Raw genomic sequence first — 20775 nt, forward strand, 5'->3', positions numbered from 1 at the left:
TACTTGGATATTTTAATTTTTTGGCTATGGCTCTCGCAATCTTCCCCAGCCAGGGGCTGAACCAGGGTCTCAGCAGTGAAAGCACGGGAATCCGCATCACTGGCCCGCCAGGGAATTACCAATAGTTGGATTTTAAGTGATGCCTCATCAGCATCTCAGGAGGACACCTGAACCTGCTAGAGCACGTGTGAGTGCTCTCGGTTCACAGACACGCGAGCGAGGACCCCCAAAAAGGTGAAACACAGGCAGCCCACCGGTCATCAAGCTGGATTCATACCCAACTTTCCAACTCTTAAAAACCCATGCTTGTGTCTTCCATTAGGCCCCAAAATGGATACCTCGATGCTTTTTGTTGCAAAATGAGATTCACACTGTGTTTTCCAAGAGACATGCTCATTTAAGCTTCTGGCTACTTCATGTAAGAGTAGCTCAACATAACTTTAATGAAACATCGATTAACAAATAAGGCCATGCTCTCTCCTGGAACACTTATGTAAGAAGCTGTGCTTGAGGAGGTTGTGTTTTGTTTGGCTTTTCTATTTCTGGGCAGGGCAAATTACTTTTATAAAATCAAGCAACTACATATTTGTATATTCACTGGAAAAGGGACAATATGCAAAAATGAGTGTCAGCTTAACATATGAAGTGTCTCTCATTCTGTTAACTGTCAGTTTTGTATTACAAAATCCAATCTCCCAAGCCTCGTGATCCTTCTTCAATAGCACAATTCCTAAGTCTAGAAATGGGTTTAAACCATGCTACTGTATCGTTCACCCCAGAGGAACTGATCCTTTGGTCTGTTGTTGTCTGGAAAGCAGCAAACTGCATGACAGCTATTTATGTGTGACTTATTTCTAAGCACATTTTTACCATAATGATGTCTCAACCGAGGTGCGACGGCAGCCACCCACGGCATGTTAGCAGTCAGTTTACGACGTCACTGAGAGGTGGCAGCAGCTGTACTCTCAAGAGGCCCTCTGCCCTCCTCTTTGTCATCTCTCTCCCAGACTGTAGCCTCGCTCTGCTCACAAGGGTTCAGTGGCATGCAAACAGTGTTTAATTGGTTTTCTTAATAGAGGCATTGTTGGCTGCAAGGCTGGCTTGTATTTAAACTCTGCCCTTTTTGCAGATGCCAGACCTTCTCAATAGCATTTCAGAGGAAGTTTTTTGTTTAGAACACAATTATTTAATCTGACCAGCCTATAAACACAGCACCACCCGTACTGCTCAATGCTGAAACACTGCATCTCTGCTTTTCTATATGTCACCAACTTTTGTTAAAGCACTCTGAAACCTGAGTTATTGATGGAACTATTTTTACAACTACACATTCTCCTAAAGTTCTTGCTTCCTTTTAAAGCAGGCTATAGGGCCCATGAGAATTCTTTGAAGAGAGAAAGTCTCTGAGACTTAGAAATTAACTTGCGTGACTAACCCGGGCTCTTCTCCCCTTCAGGAATCTTCCTCCTCCTCTTCCTCCTCCTCCTCCTCTTCTTGCACATGGCTCCTTGTGCTCAACTCCAGTGCAGTTTGGTTGATTGATGCTTCATTGTCTACATGCACCAACATCTGCTTTAGTCAAGGACATTATGGATTAGTAGGAAGAACATTAGCCTGAAAAGAAGTTCTTAATGTTTTATAATAAAATCTCAATTGTATATTCAATCCCAATACTATCACTAAGAAGTGTGGCCACTTTCCTATTTCTCCAAATTCTACCCTGACCCCCTCCCCGCAACCTCCACTGCCAAAATGAGAGCACAGTAAATGCCCTAGATTTGATAGATTACCTGATTTACACACATGGTTCTTACATAAGAATTATATACTGGCTTAGATGTGCTGCTTTTAAATGGTTTTAAATGCGTAACACACAGCTGGGAGAACGTTCAAATATGGTTTATCTAGAAGATGATTTTCCTGAGGGCACTTGGTCAGAGGATATAAGGAGGACTAGAACTCTAGTTCTAGGCTTTGTGGTTGAAGCTACAGTCTATTATCAAATCCTAAGCTTACTTATTCACAGAGCAGCAGGAATTTTGACATACTCCTGCAAAGATCTTCACACTCTCCCCAGTTCACTGGAGTGACTAGAGAGAATGGACGAGTAGGAAGGTGGAAGCGATACAATAGTACAGCCAACCAAAGTGTACCCAGCTGGTAGATGTTCCCTGTTTAAGAGAGTAATATACACTAGCCAGTTAATTAAACCAGAAGGTTCTTATTAGCACTCCCCAGAGTTCTTTGGGCTTGATAAGGTAATCTACAATTTCTGATCCCTCAGCAGCCTAAGAGCAGAATGGACTGCATTCTCTCCCCAGGCCCACACGGATTAAGCTTACATCATGTGATGGTTCCGGTGCAGGCTGAGAAGGCAGCATCTCACCTTCTCTTCTAGAACTAATCATCGACTGGAGGGCCAGCTCTTCAACCTAGAAAGAGTGGAGGACACTTTCTTTACTCTGTCACCGGGCTACTGATGTGGGTGAAATGTACTGAGCATGCTCGGAGTAGGCATCAGAACTGAAAACAATGTAACCTCTGTGAAGCTCTAGAGGGAAGGGATGGGGCTCCTCAAGCCTTCTGGGCCTCTAAAGGAAACAGCATAGAAAGCTTCCTGCCTCTTTCTCCTAGGGTGAACAAGTGTTCCAGCTGAGGCGAGACTTCCACTCGCCCAGACCTAGCAGCTCAGGGGAGGAAAACACAAGCATGCCCTCATTACCCCGTAATGAGATAGCAAAGGCAGGAAGAATGGAAAATGGCAGCGTTTCCTAGCCATCGTTGGCACGCACAGATTAGACGTGTGCAGGCACTGCCTGTGTCCTGAGGGAAAGCACGCTATTTTCATAGGTCTCAGTTTACAAAGGGCCTTCATAACCCGAAAGTGCCCAGCAGGGATTAGGAGGAACATCTCACTAAACGGGGTTTCCTCCGCACAGGTCTGGGAAATGGCTCTAGTGGGTCTCAATCTAAATTCAACAAAGCAGCTGCGTCGGTAACAGATCCGGGGAGAAAAGCTACCGGGAACTATTTGGCTTGGTCAAAAAGTTCGTTCATCTTACATCTTACGTTCATCGTTCATCTGTAGCATCTTACAGAAAACCCCGAAGGAACTTTTTGGCAAACCCAGTACTGCGGTAGGGTCTCTTCTGGCAGGGCCTTGCTGTCCTCTTTTGCACAATGGAACATCCGCGAGTGGGCTGCCTTTGTGAGACCAGAGCTGTATCGAGCGACCATACGAGGTAGTAAAGAGAGGCTAGTAAATGCTGCAGGGGCTCGGGAGGGGAGGCAGGGGCCGTCTAGGCGAGCTTCGGAAGATCGCCTTTCCTCAGCGCGTGGTGCGGGCCGCCCACGTTTACGGGGCTGTAGTGGTCCGGTGGGGGTAGCAGTGTATTCGCCACACTCAGATGAATGAGCCTCAGCCTAAACCTACAGGATCAATATTCTTAGAGGGGTGGACCCATAATCTCAAATCCAGCCGCCCTCGATGCCTGTCTACGCCCCTAGGTCCGGGCGCGACGGCCAGGTGAGGAAAAGCTAATCGGCCGCAGACGCCTGGGCTCCACGTAGAGCCCGGCGGCCTGGGGCGCGGGAACAACTGAATGGAGAAATGGGGGGCGCGGGGTCACCTTGAGCCGGTTCAGCTGGTCGTGAAGAGCCGCTTTCAAGCGGAGCAGTGTCTCCTCCTCCTTGCGCAGCTCCTGCAGCCGGCTCAACATCTCGACCCTTCACGCCCGCCGGGTCGCTCGATGATGACGCCACCTCCGCGCTACCGGAAGGGGAAAAGCGGACTGGGAGGGGCTGGCGGCACGCCTCTTCCTACCGGCGCCTGCGCTCGTTTCCCCTTCGTGGACGTCAACTCCTGTATATCCAAACTTGGTTGTAGATCTAAAACCTCAAACTCCGGGGATGAGAACTCCCTAAAGGAAAGGGTGTTGGCGATGTAAAGGACCTGGGGATACAAATGGTCGGATACCGAGTATCAAGTAATTCAGCTGAACAGTGCTGTTCTTTCATCGGTGGAGGCTACTTTAGCTCCTCCAAACTTCAGTCACCAGCAAACAGGACATCAGTACAAGAGCCCTACTGAGTTGAAGGCTCAGGCAGGCAGAGATTCCTGGTTACAGGAAAGGGGTTTCCAAGTAGGACTGTGCAAATTAGAGGGCAAGAAAGTTAACTATTTTAAGCTGGATAGTGCTTTTTTATGCTAAGGAACAGAGATCCTTTTACCTATAAATTGGAGGATAGACTGCCAACAGGGCAAAACGAGATGCAAAACAAGACCCTGAGTAGGGAAGCACAGGTCACTTCCAAGGTGTTAAGACCGCGACCCGAGTTAAAAGCTTTGGAAAGACGTTTGGGTACATCCATCCTCTGCAGAAAGTATACTAAACCTGAAATACACAAGTGACTGTGGAAAAAAAAACCACTTGGCACTTTTTATACCAAAAGTGAAGTTGCTCAGTCTTGTCCAACTCTCTGCCAACCCCATGGACTGTAGACCACCAGGCTCCTCCATCCATGGAATTTTCTAGGCAAGAGTGGCTTGCCATTTCCTTCTCCAGGGGATCTTCCCAACCCAGGAATTGAACCCGGGTCTCCTGCATTGCAGGCAGATGCTTTACTGTCTGAGCCACCAGGGAATCCCTTTTTATACCAAAGGGTCCAAATATTAAAACGTTGCCAAGCATCTCTTCCACCAATTGTATCACAGAAGACTATTAACACTTCTGAAAGGAAAATCAATTTCTTATTGCTATTCTTTAAAAAATGTTCTCTGAATCTGCCCTCTTGTGGTTATGGAAAATGTCAAATCTTTATGGAACATGGCCCATTTTCCAAAGTGGTTTTGGGGGGAAGCTAAATAATTATTTTCTGTGTATTTCTGAGATAAGTCTTAAAAATGGATTTTATGCCTGAATTTACGGAACATCTCACTTCTCATTCACCTTGGATTTATACTAAACCCAAGGCTCCATTTTATACCAGACTTAAATCGAAATTATCAGTTAAAAAAACCCCACAACTCACACACCACATCCAAGTCATGTTTCTCATTGCCTCTTTGTTTAAACCTTTCTTTATTCAAAATCAGCTGTCCCAAATGATTCGGCATTTATGGAATAAACAAATTTAAGTTTACGCAGCAGCCTTCTTTTCCTCTGAGGTGGGTTTCTTTTCTGTGGGCTTCTTTTCAGCTGCTGGTTTCTTGGTCCCTGCAGCCTTTTTTCCCACCACAGGCTTCTTCAGCTTCTTATCGCCAACAGCCTTCTTTTCTTTGTTTCCCACCACAGGCTTCTTGCCCTGAACCCCTTTCTGATCTGATTTGGCTTCTAGTGCTGCTGCTGCCTTATCCATGCGGATTTTGTGCTGCAACAAATTAGGAAAAAAATCTAAGAATCAAATCTTTCTAAAAATCAACAGGTCCAGCAAAACCCGCATTATTGCTTACATTCCTGGCCTGTCGAAGAATGGTGTTCCTGCGCATGGTCTTTGCATATGGATTAAGCTTCAACATGATTCTCAGGTTTTTCAGTGGATTCTTCTTCAGGACTCTGCGATGAATCTTCTTGCTATAAAAAAGCAAATACTCTATTATTAATAGTTTATACATTATCCATATTTCTGAAATAACTGATAGTGTGAAGCTGAACAAGAACTACTGTGAATATCAAAACTTTACCGTGGTGCTCGGAGTGCTCTTTGGATTTCTGGGCTTTTCAAGATTCTGCTAAGGTCTGTATTGAGCATCTTGTGCATAGGGAGGCTGAAAGAAAAAACATTTAACAGAGGCTTAATTCCTATTTCTTAACAAAAGATTAATCATTTAAGCTCTACAGAACCCAATCAGAATTTCCACTATACTATCCCTTCCCCAGAATCTATTTCCACATATCGCATCTGTATACAAGGAGGAAATGGCAACACATTATTTAAAAAACATGCAAATCCATTTTGAACAATATCCACAGCATATATGTGGTGAAGTCCTTGCTGTCTCAAGTGCCAAGAGTAAGACACGACTTTGTGACTGAACAACAGCATAAACATCTATGTCCAGCATACAAACTATACTCACTTGTAGTTACTCTTGAGGGAGGCTGCTTTACGCCAAGTGCCATATAGCTCATCTAACTTTCGGAAAGCACTTTCAGTCCAAATGCAGAAACGTCCCACGTGACCACCAGGAGCAAGTTTCAAAATGTTCAGCTTGCTTACATTAAGCAGAGTAATTCCTTTGTAAAGGAAAAAGGAGAATCAGGGATCCTGTATTTCAGTAAGTGAAATGCAGATCATCTTTATAGCACCTAAGAAGTATTTTAATCATGAATGTAAACATCAATGGTATACTTATTCAGCCACGAATCAGAAGTTCCACAAAATCATGTGTTTCAGAAACACGGACCATGAAGTGGAATCTCATCATAATAAAAGCTGGGTAAGCTTGCATAACACAGGTAATTAAAACATGTAAGCATTACAATTATTACCAGGGATGTTTCTGAAGGCCTTGATGATACCATTGTCCTCATTATAGATGATGCAGGGTCCCCTGCGCTGGATACGGCGACGGTTTCTCATCTTGCCTTTGCCAGCTCTCATTCGCTGAGAGGCATAGACCTAACGAAGTAAAGTTTGATATTCTGATTGAGATTTGATCCCTGTATTCAATCTTCATAGTTTAAAAAACTTCAGTTTTACAGATGAGGAAATTGGAGGCACAAATGACTTGCCTAAATTTAACATAGCAATGAGCTTCCAAACTCAGGGAATATGGTTCCAGAGTCCTTGCTCTCATATCCACTAAGGTTTACTTATACTGTCTTTCAGTAACCTTTTGAAATGTAAAATCTGGCAACAAACTTGTGTGAAGAACCACAAAACCCACCTTTTTGATATCATTCCAGGCCTTAAGTTTCTTCAGAAGCAACACAGCCTCCTTGGTCTTCTTGTAGCCTTCAACTTTATCTTCCACCACCAAAGGAAGTTCAGGAACTTCCTCTATACGATGACCTGACAAAGCCAATTAACACTGACCTGGTTACCCTGCACCTTTGAAAAATTTAATCAAACCCACAAATCAAAGTGGCACATTTGCCAAATCAGAACTACCACAAAGATCATGTGTTTCAGAAACACGGACCAATGAGTGGAATCTCATCACTTCGAAAAACGTTGTAAAATTACCTCATTACATAGTATTCACTGAGTTGTTAGACTGAGGTGGTTATAACTAGCATTTAGTAGAGGGAAATGCAGTCAGACACTCTAGGATGGAGAGAATTCACACAGGCTATCAGGTTCAGATGTAAGAAAGGTTTACAGGATTCCTAGACAATAAAGTATCACAAACCTTTAGACATGACCAGCGCCGGTAAGGCTGAGGCAGCCAGTGCAGAGCAGATGGCGTATCGCTTCTGCGTCGTATTCACTCTGCGGTGCCAACGTCGCCAGGTCTTAGTTGGCGCAAACATGCGGCCCCCACGACACATCTATTTTCCCAGTTAAGAATCACATTTCTCCAAGTTTAGCAACTACAAACAGGTTGTGCCTTGCTCAGTAAAATTTTCGTCACCCTTCTGCACCAGCCTACTGACAGCAGGCAACTGTCGCTGGGAACAGAGTCGGACGCAAATTACGACATCATGGCAAGGAAGCCTGCGCTGCAGCCCACCTCCCAACAGCAAACCTGCCTGAGGAGTGTTCCATCTGGACACCAGCATCTTGAGCACAACATTTTCAAATCACTAAAATGAATAAGCCAGGTTCAGTCTGCCAAATGCCACAGCTGACAGTCTAGGTGGTGCAACAAAGGATACGTTTCCAAAAGCGCCCTGACCGGAACGGTGAGTCCCGCCACCTCGAACCCTGGGAATTCGAGCCACAGCTCTGCCGGTACCCCAAGACTCAGCACTGGTTTGATGACCTGAAATTGTTCAGAAACACAAGCTTTAGCTCCTTAACACATCATTCTGTGACTACTGTGTACAGCAGCAAACAGCATCAGAACATCCAGGGAAATCATGTTGTTCAGAAACACGGACCAATGGAGTGGGATTTCATCACTGCTATGAAGTACCCCTTAAAAAGTCAACCCAGGAAAACAGCTAAATCCATACCTGCTAATTCACTGACAGCATAGGGCTGTCTGTTGTTTTTGCGCAAGTTGGTGTGAACAAAGTTAACAATATCGGGTCGAATGGGAGCCTTGAACACAGCAGGCAAAGTGACATTTTTGCCAGAGGACTCCCCCTTTTCGGAGTACACTGATATCAGTGGACGAGCACACGCCTGAAAAAAAAATCAAAAATATTTATATTGAGAAACATCATCAAAAGCACTCAAGCACCAACCAAAGCATTAAAGGCTCATTTACAGAAAGGTCTAGAATTTGATGAGGTAGATATTGCTTAAGCCAAAAACAAAGACTAAGTTATCAACACACCATCAGGTCTATTATCAGTAAGTATTTGAAAAATACCTAAATTTCTCAAGTTCTGCCACAGAATTTCCATCATTTTCAAAGAGATTGCTTTATTATTAAACTTTCAAATCGGGCCTTAAAGAGCAAGATAATAAAAACCATAGTGCAAGGTTTGAAAATGCAGTTTAATGTCATCATCCAAACTCTCTCAGCCCATATGTGACCAGATCTACCAGGGCTCCACTTCAAACATCCATCCTTCCCTGTCATCCCATTCCAAACACATCTTCCAAAACTTACTACTAAAAAACGGCCTTGTTCTTGCTCAATTTTCTCCAGAAACTTACCCCCTGAAAATAAAAGGTCCTAAGCATGACCTACAAAACCTGCTCAACCTCGCTGCCCACAGACCACACTCTCTTCCAGATTCTCAGGCCTACACTCAGGGCCATCCCTCTCCTTCCTCAGATTTAACAAGTATTCTACCTAAACATACCCTTCCTCACCTAGCCTCCTTCAGGTGTCTCTGATCACGGCTTATAAAGTCCAATTACCGCCTCCTCTCCAATTCCCTCGACAACAGTACCATCCAACATTACAATGCATCTTGAGAACCCAATTACAAACAAAGCAGCAAAATAGTGCTGTTTCCATATTGTGTTCACTGAACTACCCAAGGCACATGGTGCTTTTACAAACGTTATTTATGCAGAAGCTACAAAACAATTAAAATCTAATGCAAGATCAGAATGCTTTCAGAGGCAATTGCTAAGATAAGCACACAATAATAAGAAATAAGTGAAATAAAACTTTTTTAAACAAAATCTCTCTTAAAACTTTCTCACTAAATAGGGTATGGAGACACAAGACCCCAAATTGACTCACCTAGCCTTAGTCTAACGCTCTGAGAATCTTCAGAGCGGAAGTCTTCAGCGGAACCCATACTTTCTAAGATCCAAGAGAAGCTAGAATCTCAAAGGTCCCTCTGGCTCCAAGAACTATCTGGGGTTCCTCCGTGTTATTCCAGACGCGCCCGGCGCCGGCCCGCACACGTTGCCTCTAAGATGGCTGCCGTAGAGCATTACTACCCACGTCCCAGCCACAAACACACGCCTTTGGTCCCCATCTCCTTCTCCTTGCTCCCCCTCCTGAAGACTTCATGCTCTGAACACCCAAGCCCATTCCTGCCAAGCCCCGAAAATAGAAGCAGGTCCACCGGAGAAGAGTTCTGCTCACCATGGCGGGGAGAGGAGAAGGCCACGCTCCTCTCAACCCGGCGGCTCCCACAGGAAAAGGAAGTGCCTAGCACTCCCACCCCATATGTAACCTTCAGCTCTTCCCCCAGCCTGCCCCGCCTCAGAACCAACTCAAGGACATAAAATATCTCTCCATCACGTTAAAACAATAAAAATAGCATATTATTTCTTCATATATGTCAAATTACGGTATTTATTGACTTCCAAAGCTAAAAAGGGCTCTTAGAACCCAGGGACTCCTTTTCGCGGAGTAATCCATGAGAGGCCGTGGCCAACTCTCGCGAGACGAGCGTCTTTTCCCCTCAACCAGTATAATTTATTTTAACTTTTTCTTACGGAAAGGGGAAACTATTGGAACCAGAGAAACCGCTCTGTGCTATAAAACAATAGTTTAACTGCAGAATGGAGCCTGTTGGATGGGGGTAAAAGTAGTCCCGGCAAGGAAGTCACGACCCCGTACGTCAGCGCCCGGCGCGCATTTCAGCTTGGCGGTTTCGGGTGTTCGGTCAAACTGGGGCGCGATGTGGTCGGGGGCTAACCGAGCTGCTGAGGAATTTTACGCTGGTCTTCTGCAGTGAGTTGTAGCCCCTAGTTTTGGCTTGGCTTTGGCCACAGCACTTCTCCCCTGGGGTATCTCGATCCCCGCCCCAAGCCTCTTGCCGCAGCCTTGGGGATTAGCGCCTTCCCACTTTCCACCGGCGCGAATTTGTAAATTGAGTCCGCTTTCCCGGGATCTGGGAGCAGCAGAGAGGCCGGTTTTCTGCCCCATTGTGAGGTCGGCCCGGTAGGCCTTCTTGCTTATAGTCTCGTATAGAAGAAAACGTGTGCTTTGTCGCCGGCGGTGGATGGTGACGAATTTTACGAGAGGTGTATTATTCAATCTGATAATGCACACACAACTTGTGATATGTTAGAGGCATCGAACAGGTTACAGGAAACTAGATGTTGATATCGTTCGCCTTGCTGGTGTGAAACGTGTTTTATAGTTTATTCAAGATAATTTTTTGAGCAACAGTTATAGCGATAACGTGATGGTGTGTCTGCTCTTCAAGACACTTGTTTTACAGTACCCTAGGACTTCGTTTTATTCGTATAGTGAAAGTGAAGTCGCTCAGTCGTGTCCGAGTCTTTGCGACCCTATGGACTGTAGCCCACCAGGCTACCCCATCCATGGAATATTCTAGGCAAGAATATTGGAATGGGTTGTCATTTCCTACTCTAGGGCATCTTCCCGACCCAGGGATCCAACCCGGCTCTCCCGAGTTGCAGGCAGACTCTACCATCTGAGCCAACAGGGAATCCTCATATAGTGAAGTACTAGTAATAAAGTGGATTCCATCCAGTTCTGTATCCGACACAAAAATCTAATCCAATAGTTCTCAAACTTGAGCGTGAATCAGAATCACCTGGCAAGTTGCCAAAACAGATTGCCAGGCCCACTTCCAGAATTTTTGATTTAGTGGGCCTGGGTGGAGTGGGATGAGATGGTTAGATAGCATCTCCGACTCAGTGGACATGAATCTGAGCAAACTCTGGGAGATGTGAAGGACAGGGAAGCCTGTGTGCTTTAGTCCATGGTGTCACAGAGATACAAGACTGAGGGACTGAACAACAGCAGGTTCTGGGTAGGGCTAAAGAGTGTCCCTTTCTAATCAGTTTCAGGTGAAGCAGATACTGCTGGCCTGACATCACACTTTGATAACCAACTGCTGTAATCGAACCCCTTTTTCTAAATATCATACTTTTTCATTATTTGTCTTCATTGCTTTTTATCCTGCTTATAAAAGTGGTAATGCTTATCAGTTTTTTCAACATTGTAGAAAGATCACTAGCTTCTTTTTTAGCATTTATTTATATTTGTTTATTTGGCTGCGCCAAATCTTAGTTGCAGCCCCTGAGATCTTCATTGCCACGTGTGGGATCTTTAGTTGCGGCTTGTGGGATCTAGTTCCCTGACCGGTTTGAAACCAGGCACCCCCTGCAGTGGGATCTGGGAGTCTTAGCCACTGGATCACCAGGGCGGTCCCTCACTAGCTTTTTCTTTTAAGGCAATGGCAACCCACTCCAGTACTTTTGCCTGGAGAATCCCATGGACAGAGGAGCCTGGTAGGCTGTAGTCCATGAGGTCACTAAGAGTGGGAGGCAACTGAGCGACTTCACTTTCACTTTTCACTTTCATGCATTGGAGGAGGAAATGGCAACCGACTCCAGTATTCTTGCCTGGAGAATCCCAGGGACGGGGGAGCCTGGTGGGCTGCCGTCTATGGGGTCGCACAGAGTCGGACACGACTGAAGCGACTTAGTAGCAGCAGCAGCAACAATATGTTGGATAGCTTTCAGTATGACAGCCTGTTGATCTGTTTTTAATGGCTCTATAATATTTCATTGTTTGGCTATTTTATGTTTATTTAACCAGTCCCTTGTTGATAAATTTTATTTAGACTCTTTGGTAATTCTTTCATAAGTGTTAGTATTTCTCTCCACTTTGAAGCATCAATTGTCTGTGTGTCTTCTCTTCAGTCTCTCATATTACTTGTGTAGCCACCTGCCTACTGGAAATTTCCAAATGAGACCTCAAACTCATTATCTGCGAAACTGAATCCATCTGTTCCCTGCAGTGTGACAGTTTCCTGAATTCTGTCTCTGAGTTAAGAGTTCCAAGTCCAAGACTGTCATTTGGTTCTATTTTCCGCCACCTCCATCCCATCTAGTCAGTCACCAGCTGCCTTTGTTTTCCCTCCATCCTGACTGCTTTGTTTACCATCATCACTTTTTTAAGTACTACAAGTTATTCAGTTATTTTCTGGCCTCCAAGTTTATCTCTCCACATCAGGAGGTCAGGGAGATTTTCTCATTTAAAATCTTGTAGTGAGCTCCTCTTAGCTTTCAGGATACAGATTAAGCCCTCTAGCAAAGTCCCTTCCTGTGTGCCACCACAGCATCCTGCATCCCCTCTTTGAGGCTCATCACCCTGTATTGCAGTTGTTGGCTGCAGTCAAGACTGTGAGCCAGGAACTATGCATTTGTTTTATATCTTAGACATTTAGTAAGAATTGTTGACTTAAAAAATGCACAACCTAGAATTACTGTTATTCAGGGGCCTTACTGAGTAGTATAGCCTGGCAATCAGCTTCAGATAGCTCTAAAGAAGTGTTCCTAAAAGGTAAGGAAGGAGCCAGAATACATAAGAGTTTTGCTGGGGGAAATAACAAACAAAAATGTAGTTGAACATCAAAAGTTGACTACTAATCCCAAGAACAGACATCTCAGGTTAATGATTATAGTGCTTTTCCACTTTGGGGAAGGTGTGGGAGTCTGGGCTCATTGAAATTACTCCTTTGGTGTGTATGTTAACTGTCTAGTCCTGAATTCTCCTCAGGGTGCACCAAGGTAGCTGCAGTGGCTGATGGCAGGCAGTATTGGTGGTGTATCAGAAAGACAGGCAACACTTTTTTGTTCACAGAGTGCCTGCCCATAAAACACATACTGGTGAAATGATTATTGAATGATGGTTGAATGATCCTTGAGTTACGCATGCATAGAGATAAACTTTTCTCAGGGACTTACCATGGTGGTCCAGTGGTTAAGAATCCACCTTGCAATGCAGGGGACATAGACTCAATCCCTGGTGGGGGAACTATGATCCCACATGTCTCTCGAGCCGCACACCTACTGAGCCCACGTACTCCAGACCCAGAGAGTCACAACTAGAGAGCCCACATGACCCAGTGAAAAATCTCATGTGACTCAACAAAGATCCTGTGTGCTGCAACTAAGACCTGATACAGCCAAATAAATAAATATAGGGGGGAAAGTCACAGCCTTGTCCAAAATGGCCACAGTGAATCAGTCACAGGCCTCATTTTTATTTTGATGAGTTACAGAGTGAATCAAATAATGGCATCCTGAAACTATTCTGTGGGTTCCTTTAGGACTCTAAAGATTCTTTTCTCTTAGAATGTAGATCAAGCTGATGTGCATTTTTAGTATCTTTATAGTTTACATGCTTTGGGATCAACTTTTTTAATATATGTAATTTTACATATTTATTTTTGGCTGTGCTGGGTCTTCGTTGCTGCTGGGGTTTTTCTCTAGATACAGTGAGCAGGACTTCTCTGGTTGCGTGCGAAGGCTTCTCGCTGTGGTGACTTCTCTTGCTGCAGAGCACAGGCTCTAGGGCGCGTGTGCTTCAGTAGTGTCAGTTCCTGGGCTCTAGAGCCCAGGTTCAATGGCTGTAGTGCATGGGCTTAGTTGTCCCAAGGCATGTGTGATCTTCCCAGATCAGAGATTGAATCCACGTCCCCTGCATTTGCAGGTGGATTCTTTACCACTGAGCCACCAGGGAAGCCCTAGGATCAACTTTCTTCAATAAAATGATAATTAGGATGTATCTTAACATTTTGTGCTTCCATTTTTAAAATGTTTTAGCGTTATCCAGTTTACTAATTTTTTGGTGTCAACTCATGAAAACAGGGAGGATAGCAATAGAAACTCAAGGCCTGGGACCCTTAAATAACTTCTCCATAATAACCCACTGATTTCAGTTATTTTTGCTTCCCAAAAGTCATGTCGTAAATTACATTTTAATAGTAATTGGTACTGTGTTTTAAAAGTTATACGAATAGAGATGGGTGACCTACTTTCCTGCTGCCTCTGAGAAGCAGTTGTACCCAGTTTGGGGCAGCTCTCTATCTTTTTTCTCTGGCTGTACTTAAGGACATGTGGGATCTTAGTTCTCCAACCAGGGATCAAACCTGTGCCCCCTGCATTGAAAGGACATAGTTTTAACCGCTGGACCGCCAGGGAAGTCCCAAGGGGCAGCTGTCTATTAATCTTTACCACATCTCTTTTCTTATTAACCTAACGCTATTTTTCTGCTTCTCTTTTCCCAACTGTGCCTTAGTGCTGTCATGAGTATTCTGAATTTTTAATTTCTCTCAATAACTCCAGAGTTTAAATGACAAAATACTGTAGCTTTATTTTTCACATGTGTTTCTGCATTTTAGGGAATTTGATGAAAATAAAAAAGGAATCCGTAAAGACCCATTCATCTATGAGGTATGAACAATTTATTTGGTTTTTAAACAAGTCAGTCATCCTAAAATTGTTTTTAAAAGTTGAGTTTATCAAAGTTAATTTACATACATTAAATTTCACCCTTTTAGAGTACAGTTCTATGAATTTTTACAAATGTATTTAGTTGTATTACCACCTCCGTAATCAAGAACATTCCTATAATCTCCAAAAAATCTCATGTTCCTTTATATTCAACCCTTTCCCCCGTTCCCTGGCAACTACTGATCTGTTTTACATCTGTTTTTTTGTGTGGCCTTTTCCGAATCTCATATAAATAAAGCCATATGGTTTATACCTTTTCTGTCTGGCTTTTCTCAATAAGTATAATGCATTTGTTTTCTGTTTTTTTTTTTTTTTCCAATGGCCATGCCACATGGCATGTGGGATCTTAGTTCCCCAACCAGGAACTGAACCTTCACCCCTTGCATTAGAAGTGCAGACTTTTAGCTGCTGGAGTCCTGAGTATAATGCATTTGTGATTTGACTGTGTTGTTGTGTGTATCAGTAGTTCATCCCTTTTTATTGTTGAGTAATAGTCCATTGTATGAATGCAGTTTGGTTATCCATTAACCATTCAGACTGGATTGTTTCTAGTTTTTAATAGTTTTGAATAAAGCTGCTATAAACATTCGTGAATTAAGCATCTAACATGCCAGTGTTCCATAGGTAAAACTTCCCATAGAACTTAATCCTCTAAAACAGTTAACAAACTAAAATAAATTATGTCTAAAAGACTAGCTGAGGATATCATTTATGACATCAGTGTCATAAATGATAGGGTTAATATCCATGTATATGAAATATATGAAAAGCTCTTAAAACCAATAAGGAATAAAGATAATCATAATAGATGAATAGGTAGAGGATAAAAATAAGTGTTGGAGAAGACTGTTGAGAGTCCCTTGGACTGCAAGGAGATCAAACCTGTTAATCCTAAAGGAAATCAGTCCTAAATATTCATTGGAAGGATTGATGTTGAAGCTGAAAGTCCAGTACTTTGGCCACATAATGCAAAGAGCCGTCTCACTGGAAAAAAACCCTGATGCTGGAAAAGACTGAGGGCAGGAGGAGAAGGCTGGGTGGCATCACTGACTCAATGGACATGAGTTTGAACAAACTCCAGGAGATAGTGAAGGACAGGGAAGCCTGGCATGCTGCAGTCCATGGGGTTGCAAAGAGTCCGTTGGACACAACTTAGTGACTGAACAACAACATTTCAATCCACAACAGTATTTGATCAAGAATGAAGTAGATATGAGGCTCCCCTGGTAGGTAGTTCAGTGGTTGAAAATCCATCTGCCAGTGTAGGGATCACGGGTTTGATTCCTGACCTGAGAAGATCATACATGCCCTGGAGCAGTTAGACCTGCAGGCCACAACTGCTGAGCCCGAGCCTCCTAGAGCCTGTGCTCTGCACTGGGAGAAGCCACTGCAGTGAGAAGCCCACGCGCAGCACTGAAGACCTAGTGCAGCCAAAAATTATTAAACCAAAAGAGTTCAGTAGATCAGAGTAACAAAGCATCCTTTGCTCTCTGTACTTGGTGTCTAAATGCTTCAATTTCCAAACTAAGAAATTAAATAGGTTCGAGTAATGAGATAATTGTCAATAATAAGCATATTAGCGGCTGTTCACCATCATTAGTGATCAAATAAATGAAATTTATAAAATAACAAGATACTATTTTTTGCTAGTTGAAATGGTAAAAAGAATGTAAATAGTGTGTTGACGTAAAATGAGAATGTGAATATGTGAATATGACATTTGAAAGGCAATTTGACAGTATCAGTGTGGTTTTCGATACTCATCTTAAGAAATTAATTAAAGGGGAAGTTCCCTGTTGGTCCAGTGGTTAAGACTCCGAGCTCCCACTGCAGGGGGCATGGGTTCATCCCTGGTTGGAGGAGCTCCACATGTTGTGGGGTGCCGAGGAGGTAGTAATTAAAGAATATTCCTTATCAGTTGTTTATTATAGCATATAATTTGAAAATGCACAAATGTTGAATAATACAGAATTAATTATGTGATGGTAGCTCCATGGTACTAGACAGCCTAAAAAAGTTTAATGGCATGGAAAGAAGTTCATGATATAAAACTGTTAGAATATTCTATTTATTTAGTAAGCAAAAATTATTGCATTATCAAAATAATATATTTCTATTTAAGTAGGTTTATTTATATGTCTGGGAAAAGATTAGGCAAAATATACACCAATAAGACTAATAATAGTAGTGACTACTCTGGCTATGTGGGTCAAGAAGCCATAGTTAGAACAAGACATGGAACAACTGACTGGTTCAGAATTGGGAAAGGGGTACATTAAGACTGTATCCTGTCACCCTGCTTGTTTAACTTCTATGCAGAGTACATCATGCGAGATGACAGGCTGGATGAAATCACAAGCTGGGATCAAGATTGCTGAGAGAAATATCAGCAACCTCAGATGTGCAGATGATACCACTCTAATGCCTGAAAACAGAGGAACTAAAGAACCTCTTGATGACAGTGAAGAGGAGAGTGGAAAAGCTGGCTTGAAGCTCAACATTCAAAAATCTAAGGGACTTCCCTAGCCGTCAGTGCTCCCAATGCATGGGAGCTGGGTTCAATCCCTGGTCAGGGAACTAGGTCCCACATGCCATAACTAAAGGTCAAAGATCCTGCATGCCACAACCAAGACCCGGCACAGCCAAAAAATAAAAAGTCTGAGATGATGTCATCCGGTCCCATCACTTCATGTTAAGTAGAAGGGGGAAAAGTGGAAGCAGTGACAGATTTTATTTTTGGGGGTTACAAAATCACCAAGGACTGTGACTGTAGCCATGAAATTAAAAGATGCTTGCTCCTTGGAAGGAAAGCTATGACAAACCTAGACGGTGTATTAAAAAGCAGACATGTCACTTTGCTGACAAAGATCCACATAGTCAAACTTACGAATTTTCCAGTAGTCATGTATGGATATGAGAGTTGGACCATAAAGAAGACTTGAGCACCAAAAAATTGATGCTTCCAAACTGTGCTGAAGAAGACTCTTGGGCTACAAGGAGATCAAGCCTCAAGAAAAAGGACCTCAACCTTGAATATTCATTGGAAAGACTGTTGCTGAAGCTAAAGTTCCAGTACTTTGGCCACCTGATGTGAAGAGCTGACTCGCTGGGAAAGATTGAAGGCAAAAGGAGAAGGGAGCAGCAGAGGATGAGATGGTTGGATAGCATCATCGACCTAGTGGACATGAATTTGAGCAAACTCTGGGAGATCATGGAGGACAGAGGAGCCTGGTGTGCTGCAGTTTGTGGGGTGGCAAAGAGTTGGGCACAACTCAGGGACTGAACAACAACTCTGGTTAGTAGAATATAGATGAGTTTTATCTGTTAGCTATCTGTTTTCAAACTTTTCTACAATAAATGTTTATTGTAATTGGAATGAAGAAATACACAGTACCTATAAAGTGAAAAAGTTCTAAATTTCATGGAACAATCAAAAAATAATGTTTAGTAAAGAGCTAATTTTATGGTTCCTAACAGTAAATCCAGGATGATTAGGGGAAGAGGATGTCAGTGTGATCCTAATCAAAAGGCCTTACAAGGCAGGGTGCTCTCTAGGTGGGCCTTGAAGCATACAGATACAAAATATAAGAGCTAGATTTTGTTGTTTTGACCACTCTAGGCTTGCAAGGATCTTAGTTCTCCAACCTGGGATTGAACCTATGCCCTCTGCAGTGAAAGCTTGGAGTCCTAACCACTGGACTTCTAGGGAATTCCCCAGCTAGATTTTCTCAACATGAAAAACAACATGGGCAAAGAAGAAATGAAATTGTATTTTTAAAACATTAGTCTTGTTCACATTCTCTTTTTCAGTTACTTGCATAGAACTGGTGTTTATGTGTTTAAATATTTGTACATATATATGTGTATCTGTAACATTGCTGGACCTTAATCTGTTTTTAATAGGCTGATATTCAAGTGCAGTTGATCAGCAAAGGCCAACCAAACCCTTTGAAAAATATTCTACATGAAAATGAAACCATATTTATTGTGGAAAAAGTGGTAAGTAGTGCTTGGGCTTTGTGGCTAATTCTTAACAGCCAGGTTTGGTTTCTGAGGGATAATCTCAAATGTACACATTTTCATGTCAGCATATTAGTGTGGATTCTAACATCTTTTAGTGATAAGTAGAGTGCTGTCCAATAGATAATGTGAACCACATATGTATTTAAAAGCTTTCTAGTAGCCTCAAAACAAAAAGGTGAAATTAAATTTCATACTGCAAAATTTACTTTTTCTTTTGTTTAGTTGTGTGAATTTTAACACACTTATACAGTCTGGTAGTCATCACCATAATCAGAACACAAAACGGCTCCATCACCCCGAAAACTCCCTTGTGCTATCCCTTTACAATCATTCCTTCTCCCTCACTGTAGCGTGGTCTTTTTAAGAGTGTCATGAATGGAATCATACAAAAGTGTATAAACTTTTGAGTCTGGCGTATCTCAGTGTAATAATGCCTTTGAGACTCATTCAAGTTGTATGGGAGAAGGCAATGGCACCCACTCCAGTACTCTTGCCTGGAAAACCCCATGGACAGAGGAGCCTGGTAGGCTGCGGTCCATGGGGTCGCTAAGAGTCGGACAAGACTGAGCGACTTCACTTTCACTTTTCACTTTCATGCATTGGAGGAGGAAATGGCAACCCACTCCAGTGTTCTTGCCTGGAGAATCCCAGGGACGGCGGGGCCTGGTGGGCTGCCGTCTATGGGATCGCGCAGAGTCGGACACGACTGAAGTGACTTAGCAGCAAGTTGTATGTGTTTAGTGGTTCTTTTAGTTGCTGATCCATCCCTGATCCAGAGAGCTAAATAAACAAGTAATATGATCATTTTTGTACAAAGTCCTATGTGAGCACAAGTTTTCTTTACTGTAAATAGCTAGGAATAGGATTGCCAGGTCTGAAATTATGTTTATAGTTTTTTTTTAATCTAATGTTAAACATTTCAATAATTAATGTAAAAATAAAAATGAGATTTTAAGCTCTTTTTTTCCATACTGCATCTTCAAAATTTGATATGGATTTAACACTTAAGTCTCAATTTGGTCTGGCCACATTTCAGGTGTTCAAAAGCTACATGTGACTGGTGGGTGGCTACTGTTAGACACAGCATAAGTCACTCTGACTCATGAATTTCTACTTTACTTTTCTCTTGTTAAATCTAACAAGAGGGACCTTCTTATTTTTTTCATCACTTTATAATTACATCCTTACACCTTTGTGTTTTAAATAGGGGAACCGTTCTGGCCGAGCAGTAGCAGTGGTTTTGGTTGAGTGCTGATAATGCTGTCATTTTACAGTTACTTTGGGGCCAGGACCCATTCTTTGGGTCTGTCGTTTCTTGAAGTAGATAGAAACAGGATACAACAGGGGAAAGTGGACATTCCTTTAGAAGGAATGCCTCTGTTTGCTTTAGGACCTGCATGCTGTCTGGATGGGGATTGGGATGCATGAACAGAGAGCACTCTGTTTTACATACTACACGAAAACTCCTTTCTGAGGAGGGGACTGCTTTATTTGTTTTGTATTAGTGATGCTTATCTATGGTGGACAGATGCTTGGAAAATAATTATAAGTGAATTATGTGGCTGAATTTAGACTTATGAGGAGAGAGAAAATGTGTGTAGAGCAAAAGCTGAAAGGTGAAAATGAGTTTCTAGGGAAAGGTAGAGGAACAGAGGAATTTGTGGAAATTGGTTGAGATACTAGTGAGAAAACAGCTTGGAGTTGTGAGGACTTACCTGGAGTTCAGTGAGGTCCTGGCATTCTTGGATGGAAAACAAGTAAAATGGCCTTCATTTCTGCAAAGGTCAATAGAGCTTACAGCATGAGTTTTAGATGGATAATACTGAAAAGTAGAATGGAAGGGAAAATGACATTTCTTGGATACTTCTAGGAACTATTTGGAAACACAGGCCTAGAAGGGAATAAAATCTAGAATCTGGCAGAAGAAATTCAAAGTTGAGGATACATCTAGGT

At 42.8% G+C, this 20775-nt stretch overlaps 3 protein-coding genes and 4 non-coding genes across 17 annotated transcripts in view; 1 reads left to right on the top strand and 6 right to left on the bottom strand.

Annotated features, from left to right (window-relative positions):
* Positions 1 to 3777, bottom strand: part of SNAPC5 (small nuclear RNA activating complex polypeptide 5) — a 28181-nt gene extending 24404 nt beyond the window's left edge. For 5 of the 7 annotated variants that reach the window (XR_003512984.1, XR_003512983.1, XM_027553032.1 and 2 more), the window contains exons 1-3: positions 3630 to 3777; positions 2343 to 2432; positions 1436 to 1572 (exon numbers count right to left, since the gene is read on the bottom strand). Coding sequence is in view for 5 of the 7 variants with exons in the window: in XM_027553032.1 (XP_027408833.1) it covers positions 1453 to 1572; positions 2343 to 2432; positions 3630 to 3719 (300 nt within the window). In the remaining 2 variants the exon portion in view is untranslated. Of the gene's footprint in view, positions 1 to 396; positions 1573 to 2342; positions 2433 to 3629 lie in introns of those variants that run through there. The other 2 variants (XM_027553029.1, XM_027553033.1) reach the window with 2 other exon arrangements.
* A 1268-nt stretch (positions 3778 to 5045) lies between these two features.
* Positions 5046 to 9755, bottom strand: RPL4 (ribosomal protein L4). Its single transcript, XM_027553034.1, has 10 exons — positions 9662 to 9755; positions 8121 to 8292; positions 7821 to 7927; positions 7355 to 7493; positions 6890 to 7014; positions 6492 to 6621; positions 6080 to 6236; positions 5684 to 5767; positions 5453 to 5573; positions 5046 to 5370 (listed from the first exon to the last, which is right to left on the bottom strand). Exons 1-10 carry the CDS (start codon positions 9662 to 9664, stop codon positions 5140 to 5142), a joined length of 1269 nt encoding a protein of 422 aa, XP_027408835.1. The 5' UTR covers positions 9665 to 9755; the 3' UTR covers positions 5046 to 5139.
* On the bottom strand, positions 6363 to 6432 carry LOC113900525. The gene has a single exon (XR_003513165.1). It is a non-coding gene; the product is annotated as a small nucleolar RNA SNORD18 (small nucleolar RNA).
* On the bottom strand, positions 7100 to 7170 carry LOC113900526. Its single transcript, XR_003513166.1, has one exon. It is a non-coding gene; the product is annotated as a small nucleolar RNA SNORD18 (small nucleolar RNA).
* On the bottom strand, positions 7555 to 7652 carry LOC113900528. Its single transcript, XR_003513168.1, has one exon. It is a non-coding gene; the product is annotated as a small nucleolar RNA SNORD16 (small nucleolar RNA).
* Positions 8001 to 8071, bottom strand: LOC113900527. The gene has a single exon (XR_003513167.1). It is a non-coding gene; the product is annotated as a small nucleolar RNA SNORD18 (small nucleolar RNA).
* Positions 9756 to 9967: 212 nt separating the features above from the next.
* Positions 9968 to 20775, top strand: part of ZWILCH (zwilch kinetochore protein) — a 42430-nt gene continuing 31622 nt past the window's right edge. The window contains exons 1-3 of one of the 5 annotated variants that reach the window (XR_003512985.1): positions 9968 to 10137; positions 14688 to 14739; positions 18703 to 18798. Coding sequence is in view for 2 of the 5 variants with exons in the window: in XM_027553036.1 (XP_027408837.1) it covers positions 10203 to 10255; positions 14688 to 14739; positions 18703 to 18798 (201 nt within the window). In the remaining 3 variants the exon portion in view is untranslated. The other 4 variants (XM_027553039.1, XM_027553036.1, XM_027553037.1 and 1 more) reach the window with 4 other exon arrangements.

The sequence above is a fragment of the Bos indicus x Bos taurus genome, chromosome 10 (assembly GCF_003369695.1).
Source record: "Bos indicus x Bos taurus breed Angus x Brahman F1 hybrid chromosome 10, Bos_hybrid_MaternalHap_v2.0, whole genome shotgun sequence".
Lineage (NCBI taxonomy): Eukaryota > Metazoa > Chordata > Mammalia > Artiodactyla > Bovidae > Bos > Bos indicus x Bos taurus.

Coding starts and splice junctions, on each gene's coding strand:
- RPL4 (XM_027553034.1), bottom strand. Junction 7,928..8,120: donor TGCTGTCAGTGAATTAGCAG/GTATGGATTTAG, acceptor GAACAATTTCAG/GTCATCAAACCAGTGCTGAG. Junction 6,237..6,491: donor GGCCTTCAGAAACATCCCTG/GTAATAATTGTA, acceptor TCCTTTACAAAG/GAATTACTCTGCTTAATGTA.